This window comes from Hippoglossus stenolepis, chromosome 9 (genome assembly GCF_022539355.2).
Source record: "Hippoglossus stenolepis isolate QCI-W04-F060 chromosome 9, HSTE1.2, whole genome shotgun sequence".
Lineage (NCBI taxonomy): Eukaryota > Metazoa > Chordata > Actinopteri > Pleuronectiformes > Pleuronectidae > Hippoglossus > Hippoglossus stenolepis.
The window spans coordinates 1,310,356-1,337,316 of record NC_061491.1 but is presented as its reverse complement, the minus strand read 5'-3'; the positions used below and the strand labels follow the sequence as shown (position 1 = coordinate 1,337,316).

The window sequence follows — 26,961 nt, the reverse complement described above, 5'->3', positions numbered from 1 at the left end:
GGCCCTTTAATAATTGGCGTTGGGAGATAAATCCACCAGACCCTGCAGCTCCCCTCGGCTCTATGGACTTTTTAGTATCTTTCAACTTAGTGTGTTAAGTTATGCAGGTTTACCCTTTTGTTATAGTATCACTGAGCTGTTCTCAGCAAAACTAAAGATCTGATAAACACATTGTATACTTCCTGCTCAAACATTAGCAGCTAATGAGCAAGAGAAGTTTTTTTCTATTTGGAGTGGGTGGAAACCATAATAGAGCTCAAAGAAATGCATGAGTAAGAGTGTCATCAACAACAGCAAATAGTTTAATTTAGACTATCCATATTTACTGCTGAATCTTTATGTCTTCGGTGGAGAGATGCAGTTTATAAAATTATTACCACATGCAGTAATCAAACTATTTATGTAGGATTCCAGTAGGGTTCCAGTTTCATCCTGGTGGATCAGAAAAGATTCATCCTATGTTCAGAACTAAATAATAGTATAAAAACAGATAACCGCTGTTAGGGTCTTCTATAGATATATTGCTTTATATGATATAGCTCATGCTCTTGGATAAGATTTCAGACTCTGAGCTGTGTTGACCTCTTAAAACAACATTCACTTTAAAGTTAAATATCCATTCTCTAAGATTTTTTGTTCAGGGTTTAGGGAGCCAGACCACGCACAGATTGGGACTCATTCACAAACAGTGTGTACGGACAAATCTGGGCCTAAACCATTCGTATGAACGTTTGATGCACGAATCTGGGATTCATCAATATGTTCTTAACTTAATTTGTTTGTACTCTGCGAACAAATTTAGAACTTCCTCAGACCATGCATACGCACAAATGATTAAGCTCCGGCTGTCCTAGAAAATGTATACACACACCCTTTTAACTAATACATAGTATATTAAAACTCCATTTATTTAAATAAAAATGGTAAATAGACAGCAATAATTTAATTTACTAATGCATTGACCAAATTTATAAAATAATTATGAAATTGATGCCCTTTCATCCTCATCATCTCTATAAACACCTGCTGAATTCATATTTATGTTTCTGCATAAACGGGGCGTCGCTTCTTCTGCAACAATGAAGTTCAAACACCGCGGTGAGTCGTAATCTGCGTGAGGAACTGTTCCTTCTGCAGGAGTGTGTGTGTGTGTGTGTGTGTGTGTGTGCGCGCGCACGCGTTTCTCTGTCCCTCTTTACACACAAACTGATAATTACATGTTTTTATTTATTAATCGATGATGTCGGATCACTTTAACCCTGATATCCTGACTGTGCACGTCACGTCACGTCTCGTGTATCAGGTGTAAACGTGTTACTCATAACCTCTAGAGCGAATCAAACAAACACCAAAAGTAAACATCAGTCCTGCAGGTGTCCTAATAACTTGTTATCAGTGCTGGTGTTTATTGTTAAAGTGTAAAGTGAGCGCAGGTCAGAGGAGTGAGGAGGAAACAGACTCCGACAGAGACTCTGACACAGACCGGACCTTTAATGAGCATCTGTCCTGATCCTGAAGCAGCGGTGTTATAATTATTCAGCGGAGTCCACGTCCACAGCTCTATAGTGCTCAGCTCTGTGCAGGAGATCCCATTTCACCCCTTGGCCCTACCATTACCCCTACCCCTTGTTTTCGAGCGTTATCTTGCCCCTTAAATCAGAGTCACAAGGGGTAGTGGTTGAAATCTTCCCCTATGAATTGGGACAGCCCTTCAAGAAGCTGTTACATCATCAGTAGTCTTAGTGGAAACCTGACACGTCATCTTAAAGGGCCCATATTGTGTAAAATAAATTTTCTGGGCTTTTACTATCCGTAATGACTTGAAGGGGGTCAGTAGGGACCCTCAAAGTATGAAAACAGTCACTCCTTGGCCTTTTTACTCAGTCCATTTCAAGAAATATGTCTTTGAAACGGCTTGTTTCAAACTCCTGAGGTAAGATGACGTCACCTACTCCTCTCTCTTCTCTCAGCCCCACCCAGCTGGTACCAGTCCAGCCTCCGAACCCACCACCCCCGCTCCCAGCCACCACCACACCGAACGAGACACCAAGCAGACATGTTGCTGGGCTAGCATCTTGTTAGCTATCACAGGCTAACAACAACAAACAACACAGAAGAAACACTGCAGTGTGGAGGGATGCAAGGAAGAGAATATGTCTGTGCACATTCCTCCTAAGAACATTACTATTCGAGACCAGTGGTTATGCTTTATCTTATCTGACGCGCCGGAGCATTTCAGGAAGAGAGTGTGTCGGTGTGTGCTCGGCTCATTTTACCATATACTCTAAAGCTAAAAACAAATCCTCAAGGATACGCCTGTCCCCACACTGCTCACATGCTCTACATGCAGCAGTAGACGTTATTCCGTACTGTACCTCCATACTGTAACTCAAGACTGTAACTCCGTACTAAAACTCAGGACTGAAACTCAGGGGCCAATCAGAGGAGGGGCTCATGAATAATGAATGAGGCAAGCGAAAACAGGGGACATGGCAATACACATTGCAGCAGTTTTTACGACTTTAAACCACTGATATATCATCTAAGGGTACCAATACCTCAAATTAAATCCCAGAAAAGTGTAAAATATGGGCCGTTTAAATAAACCACTGCAATTGTTTGCAGTTACTAAAGTGACAATAATATCCTAATAACATCTATGCTAATGCAGGTGAATCAATGACATTTCCATTCATCCAATGGAAATTGAAAAGCTTGGATGCTCTGCATTTTTTCACGTATAAAATAAAAAGTTCACAGCTTCAGGCTGCTAGCAGTGCCAGGATGCATCATTATCAGAGGAGCAATTCAGTAACATCGCTGCTAGACGCTGGTTAAGTCAAGTGCATCGTGTATCTGAAAAGAGGGGGGGATGCGGCATGAAATTATGTGAAAATACAGGATTATCCTGCTAACGCTAGCATGCTAGGGATTTTGTGAAAAAAATTACCATAATACATTGAAACGATATTAAACTAAGATATTGCAATTATTGTCGTAATTTTTTAATCCTTATTAATGGAGAAAATACTATATTTGTGGGTCTGTCTCCCAGCTTGCTGGTGATTCGCAAGGCATTCTGGGAAATTCTCATAGCAATCGGTTTGAAGTGGGGGTCTGAAAAATCTCAGTTTAGGGCTGTACGGCCCTAACACTTGGCCATCCACCTCCATCCCAACAAGGATCGGGAAACACTACCCCCCTACACGCGAATGCACAAAACAGAGGGGTAGGGAGAAGGGGTGAAATGGGATTGGGCCTAAATCTAATCTCCGGACCTGTTATTTAGATTTTTTATTCAATCAGTATATTTGTTCGACAGGAAAGCTGTGCACAAACAGGAATAAATATTTATTTATCTTTCCTTATTGTTTTTCTGGTCTGCGATTCACTTTTTGGCATCAACTTTGATGTCAAACCATTTTGTTGACTTGTGTCAGGGGACATTCAGTGCCTCAGTTATTGCAGCCCAGGCTTCATTTCTTTTAAATAACGTCACCCTGGAGGACACGCTATGGAAAAGTGTGCCTTTTGTGGCTTCCACATCCGACACAATTATTTCAATTTCTGCTGTTGTGAAATTCTTCTGTTTTTTATCTTTGGGGGCCATCTCTTATAACTTCAACTTCTCTGTTCAGCTCTCTTCATGATGCACCAAACGCATGTCCTTATGTGGAGAAATAGAGTGCGCACGTGTCATGAATCCAGCGGTGATTTTGCGCACACACTTATTTTGTGCGCTGCGTAAGGACATTTCTGCGGACATGTTAGTGAATGAGCCCCATTTAGAGGTTGTCAGTGCTCACACACATATGGACAACCAAACACATTATAAGCTCTGGGTGGTCTAAGAGTTATCTGCACTATGAAATGAACACAAGGAAAACATCCAAAGACAGAACTGTGCCAACCAGCTAATGCTAACCACCTAGGCACCATGGCACCCTGAAGTTCTTGAAAATGATTCACATTTCTGAGTGCCCTACAAGAGCATGGTCACATTCTTGACAGCAAACATGATGCATTGAGGCCAACTGTTGCTTAAATCAATCTCACCCTGGTGTCAGAAGCGGAAAACTGTGTGTAATCCTTTCTGGCTGGCTCACACACTGACGATGATCAAGCAGTACAGATCAGTTTCACCACTGGCTGCATTGAGGTTTGACGTCTTTAATGCACTTAATGCCTCAAGATCCATCGGGACTTTTCAAATATTTAACACAAAAGCTGCCTCACACACATGTCAGTGACCAGCACTGAAACTGTACGTTTGACAAAATGTCAATGACCAATGACCATATTGTGAAACATGATGTGAAACATTCTTTGTGTAATAGATAACGTAAATCGATGTATCTCATGGCCAGTCTTGCATCATGTTTCAAATAAGATATACTGTTTACATTTGACATCATCTGCACTCAAGATGTGGTTAATATAATTAGTAGGGAATGCATTGGACACCCTGTTCAAACGGAGCAATATGAAAAACAAAAGGGATATCTCGATCCTTTATATGCGGCCTTATGCACTGACCTAAGAGAGGAAGCATTCTGAACAAAGGAAGCAGCCTGTGCTCGTCTTTATCTAAAGGCCTTAAAGCATCACCAAAGTAAATATTCTAGTTGTCAGTGCACACGGCGAGCTCCAGTGTTTTAGATATAAGTGAACAGTAATTCTTCCTCTAGCGACAAGAGAGGAGAACAGAGGTGCCCAGACTTCCGATGTAGCCATGATTTCACCCAGGTCTTGCCGTGCCAAGCATATCAATGAGAGGAGTCCAGTTTCTCTATCCTGCCGTCCTCACATACAGGGATCATGTGGCGGATCCCAGCACGCCGAATGATAAAGAGTCAAATTTGAAAGTAGATTCATTGCCAGATGTTGGCAGAGCATGCTTTATTTGTCTTGTAAAACAGAAAGGAGAGCAGAGCGATCATGGAAGCATGTATAATTCTAGAACATACTTCCTGAGGAGTTGTCTGAATAGAAATGGCGGAAAAATGGAGCGAACACTGACAAGTCTGCACAGGGCGGAAAACCTGAAACTATTGTTTGCACAATGCACAGATACAATGCAGAAATAATTTGTGACTGTTTCACGTCATACACATTACAGGCAATACAGAAGAGCCTACAGTTCTTCACCCTAGTTGTTATCTGCTCATGTCTGGTTTGTGTTTCACAGAAAGGGGGATTCTTTTGGAAATAAGTTGGAAGTAAATAAGTGCAGTGGTGGGAAGTAAGTACATTTACTCAAGCACTCTACTTACTTAAATCTAGAGTCAATTAATTAGTGTGTTTTTACATTTACTATATTTATCTGATAACTCGTTACTTTGAAAATACAGATTAATAATATAAAATATAATCAACTAATTACTGTTGTTGTATTATTATGGGTTAACAGATCTCCACCTTAACAGCTGCAAAATGTGATGTTCACACCATATTAGGATATCATCAAATATTTGTGTGGGTCGGTTACTTTAAAAAAACACTTACTGTCTTCATTTCATGATAATGTCTGTCAAAATTCACTGTCTGGATTTCTATTACCTGAAATCCAGACAGTGATCTGTCTATTGTCTGAGATTATTCACAGCCCTTGTGGATGGAATTATTGTGTTGATGACCCCTTTGACATGTATAGCCTTGTAACACTTTCAGACCATTTTCATGCAATACTTACATAGTCAGTTGCTTTGGTGTTAGGTGTTGGCTTATACTAGGACAATCAGCAGACTGCAGCTTCTTGTAATTATTTTACCTCTTAATGATAAATTACTGACTTTTCCGTTTCAATTTTACTGGATGGAACAAACCATTCACTTAAAGGTAGTTAGCTTCTTAATGTTAGTAACAGTCATAAAGGAGTCCAGAATCCTTTCGACTGATTGTTTTCTGTTTTTGTGATTTTGTCTGTACTCCCCCTAGTTTGGAAAAGCTAATATGCCATATTTCTGAGCACCAATCAGGGTTTGGCAGGTTTGAATTCACGATCTGCTGACACACAGTCATGATGAAGCAGGTGTTAGTTGAGGTATAAACTTCTATTCTCTTCATACACCTGAATTACCATTCTCAAAGTATTGCTTTTATACCCTTTGACATTTTTCAGGAGCTTTAAAAATATCCAGAGTTACCTGTTATGAGCTGCGGTGTTGGCCCACTAGTGAATAATGTAGAGAGTATAGTGACGTATAGGTCCTGATATTTCTATGGTTCATAATGAACACAAATAATAAACACAATGTTGTGACTATTCTGTATGTTTGATCTCAATCATCAGCATTTTCCGGGGGACACACATTTTATTTAGTGTCACTGAAAATGAGACAGCAAAACTTTATAAATAAAATTTCCAAATGTGAATACTTTCTTTTTACTAAAATGCTAACGTGCAAACTTGTTACACAGAGCTTTAATAAATACAAAGCTTGATCTTTTCATGCAGAAGAAAAACGGTTTGAAATGAAAAGGTGTGTGTGTGTGTGTGTGTGTGTGTGTGTGTGTGTGTGTGTGCACTTCCTAATTTGCATGTGTAAGTGGCTCAGTGTAAATTGAGAAGACTGAAGCACTACTACTACTACTACTACACATTTGTTTAAATTAATCATCAAGGTTAACAAGACATTGGTGTTTTCTAATTCATGTGTGATTTCTTTTGAGCAAAGCAGCAAATAACAAGTATCTTCAACTACTTTACGGATTTTCACATGACTATGTTTTGTGTTACTTAATTCAAAGGAAAGGGGATTCAAAATTCAGTTGATGGATCATTCAACCACAAGATATTTAAACCCTTTGACACCGCAAAGTCATAGAAACATAAATAACTTCAATGGAGATTCTGGGTTTTTGAGTGAAAACAGGGTTTGTCTGTTTAGACTGAATGGCATGTTATGCACATCTGGATTGTTCCCCTGTTCCCCATTCTTCAACTTGTTTGAATGTTTGTTTTGACCAGGAAATTCTTACTCAAAGGTTTGAAAATGTTTCCCATATTTGTCTTGGAAGTAAATAGTACGGCAGCGTTGCATGACAACTAAATAAAACATAGTTTATATGAGTTTGCTTTATTAGCCAACCAACCTTCTGGCTATTTACTGAAAATAACAATGGGGGAGTTAAAGCTGTACTTGCTTGTTTAACAGTGTGCATCCTTAATTACTCAACACTACTAGCTCCACAGCATTAACACAGGGCAAGCAAATAGCCCATTTTAAACAGGTTTAAAAGGGACACTGCAGTAGTCTAGTTAATGTCACTTTAAACCGAGTTATAGTTACCTATTTTTTCAAATTGTCCCAATAAAAAAAAAATGCTAAGTGAAATTAACTTGTTCCTTCTTTTAAGTTTTATTAGAAAACCAATCCCCCTAGATAAATAAGAAGTAAAGTTCTGCTAGTGTCCTTGTCACTACTGGTAGGCAGTACTTGCAGCCCGATCAGGCTACACAGGTAGTCCAGCTCCTCCAGGATGACACATCAATTCGGTCGCAAGAAGGTTTGCTTTGTCACCCAGCACAATCTCAAGAGCATGGAGGAGACACCAGGACACCGGCCATTACACGAGGAGAGCTGGACAGGGCCGTAGAAGGGCATCAACCCAGCAGCAGGACCGGTATCTGCTCCTTCATGCAAGGAGGAACAGGAGGAGCACTGCCAGAGCCCCACAAAATGTCCTCCAGCAGGCTACTGGTGTACATGTTTCTGACCAAACTGTCAGAAACAGACTCCATGAGGGTGGCAGGAGGGCCCGACGACCTCTAGTGGGACCTGTGCTCACAGCCCAGCACCGTGCAGCTCGATTGGCATTCGCCATAGAACACCAGAATTGGAAGGTCCACCATTGGCACCTCGTTCTTTTCACAGATGAGAGCAGGTTCACACTGCTGCCAAGTACCGCCACAGACTGTACAGGAGCTCACTGATGCCCTGATCCAGGTGTGGGAGGAGATCCCCCAGGACACCATTCGCCGACTCATCAGGAGCATGCCCAGATGTTGTCAGTAGTGTATACAGGCACGTGGGGGCCATACACGGTGCTGAGTCACATTATGAGTTGCTGTGATAAAAGTAAAGCAAGTTGGATCAGCCTGTGATTTCAGTTTTTTTCTTTGATTTTCGGTGTGATATTGAATCAAGCCCTCAATGGGTTAATGATTTTGGTTTCCATTGACCATTGTTACATCATTTTGTTTTCAACAAATTATAGAATATACATCAGTAAAGATTTTCAACTTGAATAATTCGTTCATCAAGATCTGATATGTGATTTAAGTGTTTTGAGCAATGTATATACAGCTATTGACAGGTATCTACAGTGGCACTATCTTTACCCCTTTACATCAAGGATAAATAATTTCAGTCTGGTCTCCATCTCCATGATGAAATATGCTCAACAGCTGCTCCACCAAGTTCACTGGCTGCTCTCTGACTTGGTCTGTCTGCCATGTGGTGCCACAGGTAGGTTGCACAGAGTCAGTTTATCTGTGCTTCGAGACAATAAAACCTGTTATGATCTGCCCTTTTAGACACTGTCAAGTGGGTTTTTTAATGTTTGGACTTGTTGTTTTTATTATTTCCTGTTTCACTTTGAAGCTAACCACCATATTAGTTTCTTAGAGAGAGAGAGAGAGAGAGAGAGAGAGAGAGACTCTCTTCCCCTGATGTGTTTCGTCTGTGTCCAATTATTCCTGCCTCAGTTCATCTGTTAGTCTCCACAGGTTGACCTCATGCTTCTGTTCCTCTCCTTGTTGTTTCCATCAGGGATCCTGTTATTAAGAATAAATGTTCTTCACCGTACCTACCTGCCTTTGTCTTGTCTGTATTCTGAGTACTGAAATCTTTAAAATAAAACAGCTGCCTTCTCCATTCCTAAACATTACATTTATATTCAAATAAACTGTAATAGCAAACTGACTATGCAACATAATGACAACTAGATTGTTCTCTATTTGTGTTTCTGTTGGCTTCATCAGACTGTGACCAGCAGCGTGCACTGGGGCAGTTTGCAGCTGAGAGTCCTTTGTGAGAGTCAGCATTACAAGTCCGAGGCAAAGGTTCTCTGTTGGAAAATGATGGATTGCTCCAAAGGTTGGGGTGAGTTGCTGTCTCAGCTGGTTCTTTCATCTGATTATCTTCATGAGTTCCTTCCATTTTAGGTTTTCCGGGCATGCCTAACTGGGAGACCTAGACTTTGGCCTAGGAACACCTCGGGATCTCTCAGGAGAAGCTGATATGCTTCTGGAGAAAGGTACGTTTGGAACACCTGTCTTAGCCTGCAGCGACCGTTTCCCAACATCTAATAAGCAGACGAAAATGTTTTCTATTGAAGTCATGAGGATATGTTGTCAATTTACAGTCCAAGTCACATATAAATTGATACTGAGCACATCAGTAAAATGTTCACAGATATCACGCACATTTGTTTCCCACCAAAACAACAGATCTTGCAGTAAGATCTCTTCGCTTGTAGTGACTCTAGCTTTATTAGAGTGTTTCATGGTTCTGTTCACACTCACGCAGCTCTTGGATCATGACAGAGGTTAGTGAAAGATCCTGGTCTGGTTTAGTAAAGAAAACATTCTCTGTGACTTCAGACACACCATATTTCATGAACCTTAACCAAAGCACTGTAATGCCAAAACCACTGACAGTACCCTGGATGTGAACCCTGGTCTCTGGTGTGACAATCATGCACTAGTACGCCCATCATCCACCCTCGACATCCCCATGGATGGTTAAGGTTAGGGTAAGGAGCTAGGGAATGTATTATGTCAATGAGTGTCCTCACTAAGATAGAAGTAAAATCACGTGTGTGTGTGTGTGTGTGTGTGTGTGTGTGTGTGTGTGTGTGTGTGTGTGTGTGTGTGTGTGTGTGTGTGTGTGTGTGTGTGTGTGTGTGTGTGTGTGTGTGTGTGTGTGTGTGTGTGTGTGTGGAACATGAGTAGTTTGCTTTGGATTCCAGTGCAGTTTCATACACAAACATACATCTCTCTGCTGTGGTGATCACAAGCTCTTGTTTGGCTCGTGGACAAAATTCATGACCCCCACTCTCCCTGCAGACCCCACCTCATAAATCCAGACTCAAGCATTGGATTTGGACTTTAGCACTGCACTATGCAGGAGGTTATTTTCTCTGGGCTCACGCATCATGTACAAAAGTGTTGCTTATTCTTTCAAAAGCACCACATGGAAACATGTTTTTTCTGTGAAGTTCAATTCTGGGGTCAGAGCACATCGGGGGGTTTTCTAACACTGCTGACATACTGTTCACGCTGGCAAGAATATGGAAATCCCTGCGTGTTATGCTCCTCCCAAGAGAAACGTCTTCTCCACTGATAAACACTTCAATCTGCAACACCAAGACCTCCCAACAATCTCACACCCCAGTTCTCTATCATCACTCCTTCTCCCAAGTTCTTAGAGCCCTTTGGCTAAGTTGCAGTGCCAAAACCCAAAAACATATCAGCAGGTCATATTATTGTAACAGTGTCCCTTCAGGTCTTAGAAAATAATAATCAATCAGACAGCTGCAGCTCAAATACCGTCCTCACTCACAACTCAAACAGTGGAGCACATTAAGTCTCTGCACAGGCTTCCTGTGTCAGAGGACACACTTTGAAATCATGTTACATTTCTATGAAGCAAAATGATCTCAGGCCTAAATACTGTCTCTCATTTACGTATACATTTTGAAGCATCCAGGTCCTTTGGTTTCCAAATTTAAAACCAAGCGGAGCTTTTAGTTTCTATGCTCCCACCTGGGGAACCAGCCTCCTTAAATCATGATTAATCTGTCTATTTACATCATGCAGGGCTAAAAACACTACTGTTTTCAGTGGTTATAGCAATACGTTACAGATTGAACCTCTTTTTAACCTTTACCTATTCATTTTACTCTTCTCGATGCAACTGTGTTTTTCTTGTTTCATTTTGTTTCATGTATTTTTATTTTTCTATGCCTTTGTAAAGCACTTTGAATCGCCCAGATTTATAGTCATGTGAATTTTTATATTTCTATGTTTAATAAAGCAATTTGAACTGTATCTGAACGGTGCTATATAAATAAACTTGCTTGCCAGATATAGGGCTGAAACTGCCTGACACTAGGCAGAATGCAAATACACCTCGTCAATGACAATTACGTATTGAATATTGTAATTAGTGATTATTAAGATTAAGATTCAGATTAAGATTCAAGATATTAAAAGTCTCTCCAGACAATTCTTTGTGGTTTCGAGCTTTCACATTACACAGAGTGATTTGATTCACTGTTTAAGTAAAATTTTAAATGTGTAGTGGAGCTTTAACTTCAAACAAAGGTATGCTAAATGTTTTTCCTGTGGCTGGTAGAGGTATTTTACAGTTTCATTCAAACCATAAAAGTGTGGGCTCAAATTGTTTGGTCAATGCAACACTGTGTGGTAAAAGAGAATAAATACCACAGTAACGTGTTGTTTACCAAGCCCAGTGCCGGTGCAGCAGCCAAAGCCAGCAGCAGAATCTTTATTGGCTAAGTAATTGGTGGACTTTCAAAGGAGTGGCAATGACAGTTGAAAAAGCAAACAATTCCCAGGGCTCTTCCTTTTTCCCAGTGTGTCTGTGTCAGCATGCCCTGACTGATTTTTTTTTTTTTATTCTACGTTTTGTATTCTACTGTATTATGGTAACACTTGGGTGGCTTGGATAGACAGAAGTCAGTGTCCATAGGCTTCCTTCAAATTTTGGCAACACTGAATTTAACAACGTGTTGCACATGTACATTAAAGTTCTATTATTTTGGAAGTGTAACTATTTATAAGTGTTGCACTTCCAAAATAATGTTACCCATTTTTTTCACTTCATTACTTAGCCCAAAAGTGAAGACTTCCATGCCTACAGCAGATCACATGTCTTACATCTGCCCTGTACTCCTTCCAGTTCGCTGCTTCAGGCTTACAGCAATTTCATGGTGCTGTGATGCTGCTGCTTCATTACCCAAAACCTGCTGCAGCTGAAAGGGTAAAGTACTCTCACATTTCTCCCGGCTGAAGTCACAAAAACTCACAAGAGGTGTAATGAAACACCTCATCAACGCAGTGCAGATTCAAGAGGGATGGGTGGGAGTCTTGAGCCAGTGAAGCTTCATGACCCCCACCCATCTAACCCCCCCATCCCCACCCACAGAGAACTCTGAGCAAACCACAATGATATCATGGTTCAGTACAGGAAAACCCCCTAAAATGTTGAGAGGAAAATAGTGTGAAGATCCTTTAGACAAGGGCAGCAGTGTGGTGAAATATTTCCACATTCTTTGAATCATCAGCTCACACTGGGACTCTTTTCACTGGGGGGGCTCTCAGGAAGACGGGACGAATTGATCAAAAGGGCCGACAAATGATATAACTGAGGATTCACTTGGATTTCACTGACCTCATCTGTTTCACAAATACAGAATAGCTGCTGGACAGATGGCAGCTTCAGAATGTGTCTAATCCACCAGAACTTGACTTTGAAATAGTTTAAGAAAAAAGAAAAACAAAGTTGCCTCATTGGAAATGTTTCCAGGTTTGAATATGACATGGAGTTTTGAAGGGTCATTCCATCACAAGCCGATCTGTTTTGGAGAGGATTTTGTTGCCAAGCATCTTGTTTCAGTGGGAATTCTGGTGGCAAGTCTGGGCCAATACTCAGGGAGTGGGGGCATTTATGATCTCCCATTACTCCAGTGACGTCAGTTTACAACCTCTTCTTTTTTTGTGAGTTGGTTGTAAGCAAATTATTTTTTATAGAGGCACTCTGGCTCACTCTCTGCAACAAACTGATTTGATTATGAGTTTTGGTACATCCACAGTAAAGATAGAAATATACCCTCTGATAATTGATAAGGAATCCAAATATATGCTATTATAGTTTTAGTTGAACCACTTTTTCAGTTTATTTGCTTGCTGGTGAATGTGATGTAGCTTCAAGGCTCTAGAGATGATAATGTTAGTCAGTCAGACAATTGGTCCACCACCGGGACTCCAGACTTATCTTGACAACTATTAGTTATACAGACATAAAAGTCTCTACAGATGTTCATGTCCCATTGATGATTAACATCTGGTCATCTACAGGTGCTATGATTGCATCAAAATATCGCCTAGTCCAACTGTGTCCCAATACCAGCTAAACTACTTTCCATTACTTCAACTTTACTTTGTGTTTCATGCTAATTAGCAATTGTTACCATGATAGCATTCTTAACTAAGATGGTGTACATGGTAAAAATGATATCATCATATCTACTAAAGGTCAATTTGTTAAAGCATATAAAGTCTGTATTTTTTGTCAGTTTTTTTGTAAGTGTTCTAATAAAACTAGATGCACAGAAACCTTTCACAAAGAGTCCTATGCATCTTATTATTTGTGTCATCCTGAAATTTTGCAGTATGGAGTTGAGCAGCGAGGAAGATTTTGTGGTCCTTGCTTCTTGAAAAACAAAATCAGAATCAGTTATCAGAGTTATGAGATCATGCTGGGCGGCTGTCACAATAAAATGCATTTTTGGATAAGCTAACATTACCTTCTCGTTGTCATGGAAGATTTCAGGAAGGACATTGCTTCCATATATTTCCATTTCTTTTTCTTGCTGATCCCCTCCACTTCTGCCCTGATCCTCTCTCTTCTTGCAGACATATGTGTCCTGTTGGTTATGACACATTTTATTCACTGCTACAAATACAAAACCCGGCTAATAAATAGCTATAGCTATAGAAAGCTTGCTGCCCAGAGCACAATCACTATCTAATCTTTCATACATCCTTTGTAAATCACCAATTTCAAGATGGTCAACTATCAACTGCCACAATCTATCTCTAAATTCGACATCCCCGTATTTCTACATTGTTTTTTATACAGAGCTTTGTGCTTTGAGATGATATAGTTTCTCATGTACTATTTTGAACGATGACGTAACTTGACAGTATGGTGGGGGGAGAACTCGATACCACAGCTCCCCTCCACAATCACCCCTGCATTGACTCCAGGGTCCAAATGGAGTCTAGGCAGGGAAATATGGCAGTGCCGTATCTGGGATTGACTTCACTTATGTAAAGTGATTGAAAGTGAAGATATGACGTCCATTTTTATATAGTTATTGATTCAATATAAGGATATACATGCCGCAAATGGGAGCATAGCTCAGCCTCTCACAGAGTGAATAGTCATATTTCTCAAAGTGTCAAACATTTCCATTGACATTTTGGGCGTGTTAACATTCTTTATTTTGGCACAGTTGTGCTTTTTGAGCGAAAACATTCATGTACTTTTCATGTATTCCGTTTCCAGATTTCTTCTGATGAGCTTTCGCATGCTCACACTGTATTTACAACGTCACATTACATCAAGCATGTGTTACTAGGTAGGATATCTGATGTTTTAACAAAGGAAAAAAGTCAACAAGTGTTTAAAACTTCAGAGTGTGTCCATCCATGTGAGCTAAACAGCTCATTCCCAATCAGTTTGACAGAGTGTGGTCTAGTATATGTCCAGTTTATTACACACTGTTATTATCAGGAACTTTAATTCCAGAATACAAATGGAAACAGAGGGGTTTCTCTTCTCTCTGTCCACTCTGACAGTGGACAGAGATTTTTCCTTTTCCCTCACTATGTATCCACCCATATTAATAGGCAGGGTGTAAACTCTTGATGTTGCTGTTTAGGAGAGTGTGTTACCAAGGTTAAGTTTGGTCTATGTTTTTATGTTTTGACTCATCTCTCTATTTTCTTTTGTCATTATAATGTTCACTTCTTCACTGTAGTACAATAACAGTGACACAACCAAGAGCCCCAAACAAAATTAAAGTAACGAGGTTTGGATCTATTTTCTCTTAAATTCTTAGAGGCATCTTTATAAAGCATCATGACTGTCTGGTTTGACTTTCACATACTGAAATGTAACCTTTTTTAATCGCACATATCCCTCCCTTGTGATTTCCATCAAACATATACAGTATAGGACTCCTGTATTATCTCTTCTAAAGCTAATCAACACAAGGTCTAAGTGGCCTATGAGGCAAAATATGATTTGTGAATATGGGCTATACAAATAACATTTGATAAAATTTGAATTTGATGAAAATAGTAAATAAATAGACTGAAAAACCGCAGACCCATTTGAATCGTCCACGTCCTCGCTGCAAGATATTTTTTGTTGATAAACATTTGTTGCTGCAATCCCTTATATAAGGATATATTACAGAGCTTTTATTTTGAAAAGTTGTGAAGTTAGGTCTGAAGATTGTGTCAATTGCTCAACAGACCTCTGAAATAGCTGACATGTTATTTATGAAAAAACAACAGCAGTCAAGTAAATACATTTTCATTCTATGTAAAACATTGACTATTTAATCTTCACTGCAGATAAACCAGTTCAGATGAACACAATCAGGTTTTCCCTGGATGAATTATAATGTGTTTTTATTAATAATTATAGTTCGTCCAATACTTACTGGATTGTGACAATATAACTGAAAACAATGACCACCATATAATTTGTGTTTTCAAATGGCACCATCGTGTTCACCCTTACACATTTGTTAGGATAGTTCTACAAGCATAGATTCTTAATGTTCAATTCTGGTTACCTGAGCCTTTGGCAAAAGAGGATTACGTCACAATTGCAGTGGCCATTACATTACTGCTTCTCTGAAGATTTTAGACATTTTTTTGCGTGGGAGAGAAGAGCTTTAACAGGATAATATAACAATAAAGAAATATATGAGCAAATTCAGTCACATGTAGAAAAAGAAAAGTTAGTGTGGGAGATTGAATGGTCCTGGGAGGCTGGAGGGGTGAGAGGGAGGGCGAGAGGAATGAGGGGAAAGCTCTGTGCTGATACTGTTTATCTCTGCAGAAAACCAATTTTCCCTCAGGGATAATTAAAGTTTTCACTTATAGTAAAAAACTTGATGGCGGTAACAGAAATAAGCAGATTGATGGTTTGAAGACCAGTTTGTGATGCCATATTATCCATCTTGTTTTGACTGTCTGACTCAGAGCATTTATCACTGCTGTTGTTCCAGCTGAGCTGCTCCACGTCCAACTGCCTGAACCAGTTACCAGCAGGTACAAAACATGGCAGAGTGTTCTGCTTGTGGCAGCAGTGGTGAAAGGTCATGTGAAACACTGTCCCTAAAGACCTGTGGAAAGTGCACACACATGCTTTCTATTATAATCTTGTAGATGAGACTGACATTCTAATGTGGCAAACATAAACATCCTTATTGAATCAGCTCCAAAACTGCCTGCTTTTTGTTTAATGTAAAATAAGATTAAAAAGTTAAGATGTACCAATACCACCACAAGGCTAAAATGGTTATTGCACCCTCTACAAAAGTGCACAAACAGGCATTTTATCTGTTCGGAGATGTTCAAATAACACTTACACACTTATAGTACAAGATGTAGCTTTTTGCTTTTGCTTTACAGCCAGCATCAGAATTAACAGCTCTTTACTTACCTATGTTATGAAAGAAAGAAATGTTGTGTGTTCATCGACCTATCTCCAGTTGTTAGCAGCTCAACATGGAAAGTTATCAGGATAGTCGGATCTCTGTTGTGGAGAACTTCTCACCACCCCCTTTGCTCATAGCTGCTGATTTAACCAATGAATCAGACAGCGTTGAAACAGAGGAAGATGATCTTGACCAAATCATTTTTGGAGTCAAACCCTGCCATTAGATTAACATGTTCAAGACAATAGCCTTACTTCTGTCATCAGGATTACAGTATAATGATATAATGAAGATTATCTCAGATAGAAGATCTGATTACAGCCCTGTTGTTCCGATCAGGTAAGAACACATGGAGTTAGCTAAATGAGTGTCAGTCCAGACTCTGATTTGCAAAGCCTCACTTGCTAAAGTAACCGCATCCTTCTCCTTATCACCCATAAATACTGGATTTGAGGGTTGTTTATTGGCTTTGGTTTGGAATATGTTCTCTCTCCTGTACCACAGCTCTCATGGCAGAGGCGTGTTAGCATGTTTATTTCCTGCTGCCAAGTTCCAACAGTAATGTTCCCACCAAATGACCCAAGGAACTGAAAGAATAACAGCAAAGGTCAAATAAACCACTTATGCTGGGTGTGAATGCACATGACTTACTCCATCAGCGGTTTCTAGTCCATTGTTGAGCTGGAACTGTGGCTCTTATACATGGTAACCAGAAAGCCTTGTTAAAACATCAGCCATAATGCCATTGTGTGACACAGACCAAGGCTTGTAACTATGACAGTGGACAACTATGACACCCTCACCCACCCCATCCCATGTTACCACCACAAACAGACCCAGAGAGTAGGCTTGTGGTTGCTTAGCAACAGCAGAGAGTTGCCATACTGGCAAAATCAGCTCTTGGGTGTGGATCCATATTCGGTGGAAAAGCACAAAGTGGGATTTAATTTAACATCACAGGATTTATCAAGAGGAAGTGTCGAAAGAGTGTCTAAAGGAGAGCAGGTGAGAGCATTCACAGTTTTTATCATTGTGAGAGATTAGCTGAAAGGCAGTGTAATGAACTGTAACCCATAACCCTAACCACACACATGCTTTAAGTTAAAACACTCACGATAACCCTGCTTGTCCAAGTCACTGAAATTGCGCGGCACAATCATTTCCAGAGGGCTGAGCCTTCTGTTTCTCTTTAAAATGTGTCAGGCTGTTAAAAGGGGCTTGTAAAAAAGTGCTAGCTGTGTGAACTGTTGAGCAGTGTTGTCCCAGGATAGAAAGAACTGTCTGTCATAGACACAGACCTATCCCCCAATTAGTCAAACAGTCCATTACTAGTGTACTGACAGTGTAACAGTCTGTCAGTCTGAGGGCTTCTCTCTCATTTCAGCAGGTTTCTTTACATCATGATTCTGTCACAGTTGTGAACTTTTGGACATTTGGACTTGTTTTGTACTTATAGACTTCGGCCTTGTTACTTCCTTGTGTTTGGTTTTTGGATATTTTTGTCTTGCTTTACTTCCTGTCCAGTTTTCCTCATTTGTGACAACCCGCCCCACCCTGATGTGTTTCACCTGTGTTCACCTCCCATGGTGTCATTTTGTTTGTTCACCTCCTGGATAGTGTTGTTCCCTGTTGTTTCCTAGTTTGTTCCTTTTGCTTTCTGTAGTTTATTTTTTATTTTTTAGTTAAGAGTTTGACAGTTTGCCTGCCACTGGTCGGCTTTATTAAATTTCCACATCTTATCTGCCTTGCCTGCTCAAACCAATATGACAATATGGAGTTGATGAGATGACTGAAACTTCTGCTGAGCAAATAAATGTACTGCTTAAAAAAAAAAGTCGCAAGGCCTCATTTACCCCTGCCCTCTTCAATCAAAATTGTTTTCGCTGCCCTACGATTTATGTGGTGCCGCATTCATTTACTCAAAAGGGTTTAAACAATCCCTGCTGCTGCTGCACTGTACAATGTGTAACCTCAGTGTCCAATGGCCTTTCCTTAGCCACATACGTGTATTCTGTGACCTCCATTTAACATGAAGGTGTGACGGCCCTGAGTGCAAAACTACACCAAGTCTGGTATTAAATAAATGGAGTTCATGGTGATTTCCATTTCATTTGATTGGATATTCTTGACAACTATGCTTAGAATTTATTTAATACTTTTAGAAATTGTTATGCCTTCATCAGCTATTGTATTTATAGAGAGATGACACAGGCCCCAGACTTTATGTGGGGACATTGTAGTTCATTGATCTTTTACCAATTATGAACTATGGAACCACAAGAATTGTGAAATTACGAGTGCAGAGACCAGGGTGGGAAAAAACAAATATCAGCAATACTGATTATCAGCAAAACTCAACATTGATACACTATTGATAAGGTTCACTGAGTGGTTTAATGAAAATGAAAATAATATTCATCGTATGCTTTGGGTTTTACTGTAACCAACACATCCCAAACAACCCAGCTTAATACTTAACAGTCCTCACGTCACTAAATGAGGGAAGATCTTTGAATACTGTACATCCCTTCAGCAGCCCTACAAAGACACAGTGTTTTTCCGTAATTATTTCTCACCCATCTGTATGTATGGCAGTGCAGACTGTAGATTTACTAAAAGGAGCTTCCTGTATGCAGAGAGGAATAGTCAGGCCAGGCCATGTGGTTGACACATTATGCTAACATACTGAATCTGGTGTAAATCCTGGTTTCACTTAGTGGATGCAAACAACTGCCAGTTTTTTTTTTCAGCACCGTAACAATAAATCCAATGCAGATTCTGCCAAGATACTTTGAAGTAGTTTTTTTTATTTAATGCATTCATTCTACAAAAACACAGGGCACACCCATTTGAAATACCAAGGCTTCACTTATCAACTTTCGACTCAACAATACAAAACAACTCATTGTATGGGAGTCGTGCTGTTTTGATTATTTGTGTAGGCAGCTGTGACATTGGAGAGAGAGTGGGTTGTCCACTGAGCAAAGGGTCAGTGGTTCAATCACTGGCTCCTCTGGTCTGCGTGACCAACCACCAAGTTACCCCTGATGGTTGTGCTAGCATTGAATGAATGGTGTGTGATAGAAAAGGTATAGAAACGCTGTGTTAATGGTTAAATGTGAATTCTAAAGCGCTTTGAGTAGTTGATAAGACGAGAAAAGCACCATATAGATACAGTCCATTTACCATTTTACCAAGTTACTTACTGACTGTTCACTGACTGTGGATCATTTGTCCCTGCAGGTTGCCATGTTGGATGTGTGACAAATGACAGGGGGAACCATCAAGCGAGTGTGGTGCAGATGAAAGTATGTATGTCCACAGCAAGCACAGGACAAACCTTCGGTCCAACCCCTTTCATGAGAGGACAGCCTTCGCTCTGCTTCCATCAGGACCACGGTCCCGTGCAGACACACAGCTTTCCCGCAGAGACTCTGAGCCCGTTGGCCTGCAAGGTGACTGCATCTGTCTGTCTCTGTGCACAGAGTCAGTGTGGGTCTTTCAAATGGCGAATGTTATGAATGATTTTATTTAGTTTTGTGTCATTGTATAATTTGTCATTTCCCTTAGTCCTGGGTTGTTTCATATTGTTCCCTTTTCTGTTGTTTCACTACACTTTGTGGTTCTTTTGTTTCATAGGTGTCATGTTGGAGCTCTGTCTGTATCTTGTCATTTTGGGTGGTGTCTCGTCATTTTGTGCAACATTGTTGTCATCTCTAGTTGTGTGGTTTAATTTTCCCGTTTTATTTCGCTTTCTGTCTTGTTTGATTATTCTGTTCTGTGCTCTATCATTTAATTTTTGTGTTATGTGATTTCATTTAATTAATTGTTATCATGTCTTGTCCTTTCATATAGTGTTGTGTCATTTGTGGGTTGTGTCTGTGAAAGTACCCCTCCTTATTGTGGTGGTAAATATATCTTGTTATTCGAAGTACAAATGATATGATAAATAGTATAATTCTTATGATTCCTGTCACAGTGCAGGGGTTTTGCTGTCCCCTCCAGCAGAGGCCCGGTAGTGGCAGGGTGACACCTCAGAGCAGAGGGGGAGGAGATGGGAGACTGATACTGCTGAGCGGTCTCAAGGGAAGGCTGGAGAGCAAAGCAAAACCAGCGGCCAGGGCCAGGACCGGAAAGAGAGCCGTGGAGAGCCCTCAGGCTGGAGCTGCCTCTGTTGGCCACCACAGAGATCAAGTCAGTCACACAGCAGGTGAATAGCATTGCACCACCACCACTTCTACCATGACACAACTTTGATACACAATCGCTATTACCCGAATACTAATGCTCAACAGTTCAGAAGCTTAGTGCTTATAATATTATTTTGAGTACATTTTTATATCACTTATCAAAACAATAAGTGATATAAAAACAATACATACATACATACATACATACATACTTACATACATACATACATACATACATACATACATACATACATACATACATACTTACATACATACATACATACATACATACATACATACATACATACATACATACACATACTTACATACATACTTACATACTTACATACATACATACTTAAAACAGAGGCCTGGGAGTTTGAGGGTTCAGACTTCCGATTTTGTACCTGGAATCTGCTGGAACCACTCTCCCAGTTTAGGGGTCACAGCCCCTAATGGTCCTATTATGGGGACCACTTTGGACGTCACCTTCCACATCTGTTCCAGTTATTCTTCTGGTTCTTCTCCATCTTCTGGTGCTCCTTCTTTTTGATGTTACTGTCAGCTGGGATTGCTACATTTTCCACTACTGCCCTCTTCTGCCCCTTGTCTACCTCCACTATGTTTGGTAGATCAGCCAGCAGCTGTTTGTCAGTGTGGAACATGACGTTCCACAGGATCATACCTTCTGGTATGTCCCACTGGGACTTTGCTGCTTCTAATCCATGCCTCTCAGTATACACTGTCCCAGCTTGCATCTTACGCCTACTGTACAGTATGTGCTGGACTGTTTCAGGGGCATAGCATAAACACAATCTCAATGCATTTCAGTCTAGAAAAAAGCGAAACTTCTAAATGTAAATTAAAATACAGTATGAGTGATGGTCGGAATCTGAGGGGGACAATCTCACTGTCCCACTCCTGAGCAGTTGTTTACTGATCGAAAGATTTTCCATGTTGTTCTGAGATTTTAAAACCCTACAGTTCTGTGCTGTTTTTGGTTCTGTTGCTGGTTTCTTCCTGTTAAAGGGAGTTTTTTCTTTCCACAGTCAGTGTTTGCTCATTGTGGGAAATGTTGACTTTCTCTATAATATTATCGATTATCTCCACCTTTGTAAAGTGCCTTGGGATAATGTAGTTTGAATTAAATTCAACTGAATATCATATGAAGCCAGCTTAGTTTGTATGTAGCACACTCATACAGTGTGTCTATGTGCACAACTTTACTCTATGAGAATGGGTAAATTTGGGGTTCAGTATCTTGCCCAAGGACACTTCCACATGCAGCTGGGGAAGACTGGGATCGAACCGCCAGCATTGTGGTTAGAGGAGGACCGTTCTCCTCCCTGAGCCACAACCTTCCCCAATGCACACTACACAATAGCTTCCATCTGACTGCAGGTTTCCATAATCATATCCAGGCATCATGCAGGAATGAATTTGTCTTTTAGCTTTGGGCAGGAACAGCTGTACTTATTTGTGGTACCTCAAACAAATGAACTAATTTCATTGCCAATTGACATGAAAATTTGTCTGTTGAATTCCTTCTGTATTATTTGGAATGAGAGTAGTGGATGTTTTTGCTGCAGTTTGGGTAATTGCCTTTTGGATATCCACAAGTGATAGGCAGACACAGTTGTTCAGATGTATCCATATATCACCCAGTCCCAGCTTGTAGTGTTTGGACTGTTGGCAAGCTGTAAATGACATCTGCAGCAAGGATGTGACTGAATTCAAAGCAACATCTGACTGCGACTCTTCTCCTCCCAGAAAATCCCATAACTCCATGGAACAATGAGAGACAGGCTTGTGACGGACGGCCCGGCGCCGTCAGGGTTTCAAAACTTCATCTGTATCTTCCTTCAACACGCTGTGAGGATTTGGACCGAGACTCGCAGACAGAGGAGATAAGGTACAAGTTCTTAGTGCTGATGATCGAGAAACACGCTGTTACAAGTCATAGGACATCTGCATCAATTTCATGAACTGTTCCCTGGACAACATCTTTCACGTCACATCTGTGGTTTTCACCCTTGTTTCCAGAAACTACAGCAGAGCTCCAAAACAGGTCTCAGAAGTGATGTCATTTGGAGGGTGTGGAGGCAAAAAATATTTTCCCAAGCAATCAGAACAACTGCAGTGCATGTGAAGGGCCATGCCCACTCTGTCTGAATGGAATCTGTTTTATCCCTGGAATCAAGCAACTACAAAACCCCCTAAAAAGCTCAAAGAGGATGAAGTTACAGGATATTCTGTACAAAAATAAAACTCCTATCATACTTAACTGTACACATGGAAGAACACAGGGATTTTGTGCATAAAACTTGTATAGTTTTCAACCTTTTCATACAAAGCGATTATTTTAGGCTTAATCCTTATTAGTATAATTACCACAAACAGGGTTTAGACAAGAAAGATATGAAATTGTCCTTACAGTGAGAAAAGGGGCAGCTGGTCCCAGTCTTCCCAATTCCACATGCCAAAGTGTCCTATGGCAAGATACTGAACCCAAATTGCCCCTGACGGCTGTGCCGCTCTCGTGCACTAAACGTGAATGAAAAAAAACTGTACTGTAAAACACTTTGAGTGGTCATCAAGACTAGAAAAGTGCTATTTAAATACTGACCATTAAGCACATGGACTAAGAGTCATAAACTGTATTTGTGGCCCTGAGACATTACAAAGTTCATTAAATGGCACAATTATAAAGTGACACATTCACTGAGAGTTCTGCTCAGTGGCCGTGGGAGAAATGCCTCTGGTTCATCCCTCAGAGGACATGAATGTGTACAGTAAATGTTTTGGAATCCTACCAGTCATATCAAAAGATAATGAAAACTTTGACCAGACAAAAGGAGTTTCCCTTATCACTGGGAATCATCCTCTATGTTCTATATCCACAGAATATTAAAGTCCAGAAGTATAAACACAGACATCTACACTTCTACACTCTCTATTTTAGAATTATTATATTATTACTTTTTAATTAGAGTAGAACACTTTAATATAATTAAAGTAGTAAAAAAAAACAAAGGTTCACAGCCCTGGGACAGTGAGCCACTATGAACAGCATGGACCCTGGAACTGAAGCAGCTAAATCGAATTCAACCATTAAAATACATTGTATTTAAACAAACACTATTTGGTGCCATCTTTTTTAAATGTTGAGATTTGCAAATTTACTTTTTACCTTTTCATATTAAATTTCATGTACATGAGAACCCATACACAAATGCACAGAGCTATTTCATGTTCATTTAAAAATATTCATAGCTAAATGAAACCGAATGTCAAGTTTGTGTGGGTGTAAACCGCAATTCAGCAGGTAGCCTTTGTAAAGTTGTGTATTTTATCAGCAGAAGGAGAGAGTCCAACACCTATTGTTTTGGAATGAACTTTATGACAGTGTAATTAGTGTGTGTCCAGTGGTTAGACAGGTCCCTGACATATAAAAAAGGATGTGTTTAGAGATTTTATGTTTGTGTGCTCCTTGTAGGCCTTCAGCAGATAGTCCTCGTGTTCAAGAACCTGATGTCAAACCAAACAACACAGGAGACCAGTGTGCAGTCCTCCACAGCATGCCACAATCACCCTCTGATGACATCACAATGGAGGACTCATAAGATGTGAAGAACAGAGGACAGCAGGGCCCGGAGCAGTAAAGTGATTGAGCCAATCTGCCCGTAAAGAGCCTCCACACAGACCAGACAAAAAAGAGTGATGAGAAACCGGCCTGAGCTGATAAGGGCTGCGGCTGTCCAAAGATAGGGCCCCCCCGTGGGTTCAAAATATGAGCTCCATAATGACATGTTGTTGGAGTAAAGAGATGCCTTCATACAACTGATGTGCTTGTGCAACAAATACTACTATTAGTGGAACAGGTGTGTTTGTTTCAAAATACAAACTGGGAAGAAGGACACAGAAACACACTGGGCCCAAAGTAGTATGTGAATAGACTTAAAGAAAGACTTAAACAGCATATTTCAAATTGAAACCCCCCCCAAAGAGATACATTTATTTAAACCACACAATGAACAACTTCCAGTATAAATCCCCTTAATCATAATGGTTTATCCCAACCCTCTCATCAGTGGCTGTCTGAAAGGCAGGGACAAAAGCTAGTCTACCATCAGCACAATGGTAGCTAGGCTACACGCACAAACATTAACATGTCAGAGGGTGGTTCAGAATATAAGGAAAACAGGGGGATGTTTTAAATAGTTAAACACTCAAAACAAAACTGTAAATCAAGGGAGAATCATTTAATGGTGTTGCTGTGATCACGTGGAAAATACATATGCACATCATTTACAGTAGTACAATACTAATATGTACACAATGACAGAGTGTGAGCCTGTCACTTTCAGCAAACTGTAAAATCAAGCCATGCTGACTCTTTTCCCTCCATGGGACATGACCGCTTCAGCTCAAAGAAACTTGACCTGCGTAGACATCCTGCAGTATTCCAGAGGTGTGCACGTGCTTATCGTTCACAGCGTGTCGTGTCTGTGTAGTGTCTTGTCTCAGAGCTTCTCTCAGTACAGAGGTAGCAGATCATACACCACACACTGTGCTCCGGAGAGATCTGGACTCCACTGCTGCCCCGAAAAGGCCTCAGTGCACAGGAGCCTGTCGAAGGAATCAAGACCAGAGTCACCCTTTCAGCTCATGCCACACATGTGGGTAACTCACAACAAACAAAATGATAAAAGAAAGAAAAGAAAAGCCTAAAAAACCAAGTCAATATGATACGTGAGATAATAGATTAAGGGAGACTTCTAAATATCAAGTCATAATAATGAAATCATGAAAATAAAAGTTACAAAATCTAATTCACAAGTAGTTTGAAGACAAATCTCTTCAAAGCTGGTCCAGTAGTCATTAATATGACTCACTGTATGTTCTGGAGTATCTTAATGAAAATGTATCTTATAGATTCTAGAGCTCATAAATTCAGTTTAGACTCTATTTATTTAATACATTTTATGTGTGTTTATCTAAAATAAATGTCTTATGATTTGGACTATGTAATTATGAGTCACCATGTGTATTTTAATTTATCATACTTTCATCTGTTTCATCCTCTGGGCTTCCAGACAAACCAGGTCATATAAAAAGTCCATCAACACAATTGCTCAACACAGAGAAAAACACCATTGGAGATCTAGTTTAGTTTTACTTTTGGAGAACTTGAATGGTCAGTAAATGGTGAAGGGTCTCTATATATGTAGAGCTCTAGGCTTGATGACCACTCAAAGCACTTTACAGTACAGTTTTGCCATTCACCCATTCACACACACATTCACACAGTGCATCTCTCCCAGCACAGCCTTCAGGAGCACTTTGGGGTCCAGTATGTCTATGGGGGGAGACTGTGATCGATCTGCCGACCCTCTGGTCAGTGGATGACCTGCTCTACCCCCTGAGCCACACCCTCTCTCACTTACTCACTTATTGAGTTGTGAAAAACACCTCTGTCATGTTTGTATGGTAAATATGAAGCCACAGGAAAATGTTACTTCAGAATGAGCAGAGCCTAACACACATTGTACTGACACACAAATCCCTATGACATTTGCTGTGGATGTGCATGGTCCCCTGAGGCTGAACAGTAATGGTTTTTGGTGACCACTGTGACCTTTTCTTCTCATGCTCCAAGATTAATATCTCTGCTTGTCATATTTCCATTTCCATGTGTGCCACATTATCTATGTTGTACTCATTACTAAAGGAAGTACAAAGACCTTCAATCTTAATTATCCCATGGACATTCTTTTAATACCTGAACTACGACGTGCACATAAAATAATGCACACTAGAATGAGCTGCCTGCTCTAACATTTACTGAGCTCACCCACACTTTTCAGAGCATTACCAAGGATAAAGTATGCGGCAGCACTGAGGGAGAGGATGATGAGGAAGATGGTGCCTGAACCCAGATCCCCCATGGTACAGGCATTTGGACAGGCACAGGGGCTCTCCACCCAGATGTGCAGGGGCTCCTCACTGCTGAGCCTCTGGTCCCGGATGAAGGAGGTGGACTGATTTGGATTACAGTGGTAATGCACCACTGTCAGTGGCTGCTTCTCAACAGCTGGGACAGGAGGAGAAGAAGACTGGCTGTCAGGTTGCACTATACTGACAAAATGGTCAGTAACATATAGTATATGTAGAGTTTGCTCACCAAAGTATGAGACAGAAAGCATCTTCAGGGTGTCATTGTAGTGGAATTCATTCCCTTCATGTCTTCCATAGCCAATACAGCGGCTAATGTATGTGT

General features: G+C 40.4%; 1 protein-coding gene across 4 annotated transcripts; it reads left to right on the top strand.

Moving 5' to 3' along the window:
- Positions 1-11,928: 11,928 nt before the first annotated feature.
- Positions 11,929-24,518, top strand: LOC118114550. Of its 4 annotated transcripts, none has more exons than XM_047341091.1 (5): positions 11,929-12,011; positions 19,735-19,946; positions 20,471-20,701; positions 22,452-22,593; positions 24,178-24,518. In XM_047341091.1, the coding sequence occupies exons 2-5, from the start codon at positions 19,802-19,804 to the stop codon at positions 24,302-24,304; spliced, it is 645 nt and encodes a 214-aa protein (XP_047197047.1). In that variant the 5' UTR covers positions 11,929-12,011; positions 19,735-19,801; the 3' UTR covers positions 24,305-24,518. The 4 variants fall into 4 exon arrangements, with proteins under 4 accessions (XP_047197047.1, XP_035020946.2, XP_035020947.2 ...); XM_035165055.2 differs by lacking the exon at positions 11,929-12,011 and adding an exon at positions 17,361-17,496 and having other exon boundaries at positions 20,476-20,701; XM_035165056.2 differs by lacking the exon at positions 11,929-12,011 and adding an exon at positions 17,361-17,496.
- Positions 24,519-26,961: the final 2,443 nt, after the last annotated feature.